The sequence below is a fragment of the Calidris pugnax genome, unplaced genomic scaffold (genome assembly GCF_001431845.1).
Source record: "Calidris pugnax isolate Ruff unplaced genomic scaffold, ASM143184v1 scaffold50, whole genome shotgun sequence".
Lineage (NCBI taxonomy): Eukaryota > Metazoa > Chordata > Aves > Charadriiformes > Scolopacidae > Calidris > Calidris pugnax.
Genome location: NW_015090780.1, coordinates 1,858,255 through 1,863,053, shown reverse-complemented (window position 1 = coordinate 1,863,053; position 4,799 = coordinate 1,858,255). Strand labels below are relative to the sequence as shown.

The window sequence follows — 4,799 nt, the reverse complement described above, 5'->3', positions numbered from 1 at the left end:
AAAAAAAAATATCATCTGCTGAAAAGTCAGTGGTACCCATGGCCTTAAGGAGTTACCTCCTTCAGTGCAATGAAGTGCTTTATTCCCACCCAGTTACCAGTGCTCAATAATCTTGCCAGAAAAGGGTAAGTATCCCCAGAAGAGGAGCAAAGTCAAACACAGCTCTTCCTCACATTGCTCATTTTAAGGAGGTGACCTGCTTGGTTAAATGACACCACAGACTGCCAGGCACAGCACTGATGGATGCTTGCATTTTCTCTCATCTGGTATTGAAACAAAGGTCAGGCAACCTGCAGCTGGGGGATACACTTAAAAGACTAAAGGAGAATCAAAAGACCCTCGATTTCCTTTTTTCTCCTCTTTTTGTAGGAACATGAAGGTAAAGTGATCTTATGTTGTTGCTGGGTTTGGTATATGACCCGGGGTGCATTTCTGCCAAGCTTCACAGGACTCCTGCATCTTGTGGATCGCACCTGAAGGTTTTATCTGCATTTCCAGAGCTGTCCCAGAGACCCAGCAGAGGAAAAATCAGCTGCGCTCCCCCAGAACAGCTGAAACCAGCACAGATCTGGCAAGGTACCTCTGTTTTATTTGTTCATTTTGAGCACTGTAATGTTGTGTACCCTCCTCCCACTCCCTCTCCCCCACCCCACGTTGTGTATCTTCCTTTGTTAAAACCAGCCAGTGTTCCCTGACGAAGCAGTTTAACCCCCCCCTGCTTCCCGCATCCCTCCCTCAGCCAGCCACAGCTTGCCAGCCCTGGGTGCTGCCTGTGCACCTCAACATCTCCCTCATTCCTGAGGAGTGGAACAGCTCTGGAGCATCAGCTGCTCACAAGCATCTCCCTTATTTATGCATCTTGTGGATCGCACCTGAAGGTTTTATCTGCATTTCCAGAGCTGTCCCAGAGACCCAGCAGAGGAAAAATCAGCTGCGCTCCCCCAGAACAGCTGAAACCAGCACAGATCTGGCAAGGTACCTCTGTTTTATTTGTTCATTTTGAGCACTGTAATGTTGTGTACCCTCCTCCCACTCCCTCTCCCCCACCCCACGTTGTGTATCTTCCTTTGTTAAAACCAGCCAGTGTTCCCTGACGAAGCAGTTTAACCCCCCCCTGCTTCCCGCATCCCTCCCTCAGCCAGCCACAGCTTGCCAGCCCTGGGTGCTGCCTGTGCACCTCAACATCTCCCTCATTCCTGAGGAGTGGAACAGCTCTGGAGCATCAGCTGCTCACAATCATCTCCCTTATTTACTATTTAAATAGCCCTGCAGAGAAAAAAACACAAAACAAAACAAACTTTTTCCTTCACACCAGGGAAAAGGGGGAGAAGTGCTAATTGCCGAGATGTGTGATGCACACACAGAGCCATCGTGTTGATATGATTGCAAAGCTGGGTAACGTCAGCATCCCAGAGACCCTCCTCCAACTCGGATTAGAGAGAAGAGGCTCAACGGTGCCGAGCAGCAGGTGCCGGAGGAGGCAGCCGGAGCCGCTCGCCAGGTAAGGGGCACTTCAACCCTCCATTCCCAATCCCGCCTTTCCTGCTCACTTTATCCCTGGGTAACAACATCAACAACAAAAACAAAAAAAAAAAAAAATTGAAGCAAGGGAAGTGAGGCATTTCTCTTTGCAGAGCCCAGGGACCAGTTGCCAAATCTTTGATCTTCACGGGGGGTCGGTTGTTTGTTTGATTCCCTGCGGAGGAATTCCTGGAAGTAAGGGGACAGGCGATGGGGATGGATGCGGCAACTGCTAGAGATGTAAACAGATGGGGGAATTCTTGCTTTGGCTCTAAAGTGGATTTGCTCTCAGGGTACTTCTCCCCCCTCCTCTTCCCTGACTAATCCCGAACTTTTGAGATTTACAGGTTTGTCTGTCCATCTGTGCCAAGTTTCTTGTGCTGCCACAGTCTGTGATGGGGATGGTCTTCATATTGAATAAGCTCATAACCTGCCCTTTCTAAAAAGGTTACTTAAATTGCAGTGTAACCGTCTGGTTTGGAAATACCCCTTGAACTCTGTTTTTCCCTTCCTCCTTCTTTTGCTAGGGGACCTTGGGAGCAGGGAGTAGCCGTGTGGGAAACTTCTTCATTGTTTGTGAAATCTCAGTCAATGAAAAGAGTCTGAACTCCGACACAAAGGCGCTAATTAAACACTGCCACGCTCCTGCTCCAGCACGGAAAAGCAAGCACTGTGGAAGTGAAACAGCAGCCATCCCCCATCCAAGGGCTGCAAATAACCGACCCGGCACAAACCTTCATCTCACCCTCCCTGTTCCTGCCAGCCCCGGGAAGAACTCCTGCTGCAGGCAGTTGAACTGGAGCCACTTGACTTCTCCAGCAGAGAAAACCCACAACTCACCAGGATGCTCTCCGAGAGAAATGTTCCTTGATCTACATAGGGAGTTATAATTCTCATTTGCTTTTTTCATGGAGCATTATGTGTCTTTCAATCATTTTTTTTCCCCCGTCACTTCAAAATGTAATTTCCCCAACGGTGGGGAACAGCTAGATGGTCCATGCTGCCTCACAACCCACCTTTTGGAAATAATCCACTTCTGAACGAGAGAGCAGCTGCTACTCAAACAGGAAAAAAAAGGCTCTCCCTCCTGAGCTAGCAGGGCTTTCAATGACATCTGAGGGTAGTCTGTGAGCAGCAGGCATGGGAAACAGCTCTCTTTGGGATGATCTGAACAGCACCTGCAGCAACGCAGGCAACAGCTGCTACCTGGACAACAGCATGAGGTTCAACTTCACATTCCAAGAGCAGGCAGCTGATTTCTACATTGTTCTCCCTGTGATTTACTCAGTGATCTGTGCCGTTGGGCTCACAGGCAACACTGCTGTCATCTATGTGATCCTCAAGGCCCCCAAGATGAAGACTGTGACAAACATGTTTATCCTGAACCTTGCTATAGCTGATGACTTGTTCACACTTGTCTTACCCATTAATATTGCTGAACACCTCCTCCACTACTGGCCCTTTGGAGAAGTCCTCTGCAAGGTCATCCTGTCCATAGACCACTACAACATCTTCTCCAGCATTTATTTCCTAACAGTGATGAGCATAGACAGGTATCTGGTAGTACTGGCTACGGTCAGGTCCAAGAGGATGCCACATCGTACCTACCGAGCAGCCAGGATTGTCAGTTTGTGCATCTGGATCCTAGTCACCATCATAGTTCTCCCTTTCATCATCTTTGCCAATGTCTACATAGATGACCTGGAGATCAAGAGTTGTGGTCTCAACTTCCCCAAGCCTGAAAGGTTTTGGTTCAAAGCCAGCAGGATCTATACCCTCATCCTTGGCTTTGCCATTCCAGTATCCACCATCTGCATCCTTTACACCATGATGCTCTACAAGCTAAGGAACATGCACTTGAACTCTAATGCTAAAGCCCTGGACAAAGCCAAGAAGAAAGTCACTATCATGGTCTTCATAGTCCTGGCTGTGTGTCTCTTCTGTTGGACTCCCTTCCACTTGGCCACCATTGTGGCTTTGACCACTGACTTGCCCCAGACCTCCATGGTCATTGGTATATCCTACTTCATCACCAGCCTAAGCTATGCCAACTCATGCTTGAATCCTTTCTTGTATGCTTTCCTGGACGACAGCTTTCGGAAAAGTTTCCGGAAGATGCTGGAATGCAGAACTTCTTGAACAGTGGATTGGGGCTCACAGGTCCCTCCCCTCCCATGGCTTTGCAGGGGCAACTTTGCAGACTGAAGGGGTGACTCTTGAATGTACAATGTTTGTTCTCTCATTCTCATGTAACGTGTATGTCTGTTTATCATTATCATTCACACAGTTGGTCCTGCTTAATTGCCAGTCCTGCTTTTTCCCCCTCTGTCCACCTCCCAGCTTCTCCAAGTTGGATTTCTATATTCTTGTTTTTAAATCACACACCCTGAAGCATCAGGACAGAAAACTTCCCTTACAGAGGTGTATTTCTACTACATAGTGGTCCTTTATTGCCATCTGCTGTACAGCACAGACACGCTGGAGACCAGCTTTCAGATTAATGTAATGCTCAGTTCTTAATAGCTGTTATTTGGAGGGTTGTTTCATGGAGCAGAGCTCACAAGCACTTTTAATGACATATCGACAAAATGGACAGAGGATGGAAGATAAGTATTTGGGAGAGAAAATGAACCATTTTCATATCCATGTACACCCATGTGTGTTATGGGTTTGTTTTTGATTTTAAGAGATGCTCATTTTCCACCCCAACTTCCCTCTTTCCTGAGCTGTAAACATGAGTTAAATTTAAACCAAAAGCAAGATTTGGGTCTCAAAAACAGTGTTAAACAGCACACCACAAAAAAAATATCATGGCAACTGTGGGAATTTGTGGTAGGAATTATTTTTAACTAATTGTTCCTATTAAGTGTCAAATATATACTTATTTAAGAGTGATTAATGAAATAAACCTCATGGGAAAAAAAGACTGGTCCTTCTTTCATCAGGGAAAACTTATGCTACTTGTCTCATGTCTTTGCATTGATATATTGCATTTTATCTACTTTAAAATAAAATATCATAGATGTATAACAAAGTTAATTTGTTTTGTAAGGCATAAGAAAAAGCCTAGAAAGCACTGCAGATAAAATTTCTTCTTTAATAGATAAATAGTAAAACAAAGTACTTCAACAGAACCAGAGCCTGAGAAGAAGAGTTTGGAAATCAGAAATACAGTATTGGAAGCTTCAAGAACTACCATAAATATGTTGAAACCTCATCTTCCCTCTCCAAGCAAGGGAACCTCTCCCTCACTGATAGACAGTGGGATGAACACACCA

General features: G+C 46.0%; 1 protein-coding gene across 1 annotated transcript; it reads left to right on the top strand.

Moving 5' to 3' along the window:
* The first annotated feature begins 853 nt into the window (after positions 1 to 853).
* Positions 854 to 4,439, top strand: NPBWR2 (neuropeptides B/W receptor 2). The gene is made up of 3 exons (XM_014955741.1): positions 854 to 975; positions 1,316 to 1,501; positions 2,049 to 4,439. The coding sequence occupies exon 3, from the start codon at positions 2,662 to 2,664 to the stop codon at positions 3,658 to 3,660; it is 999 nt and encodes a 332-aa protein (XP_014811227.1). The 5' UTR covers positions 854 to 975; positions 1,316 to 1,501; positions 2,049 to 2,661; the 3' UTR covers positions 3,661 to 4,439.
* Positions 4,440 to 4,799: the final 360 nt, after the last annotated feature.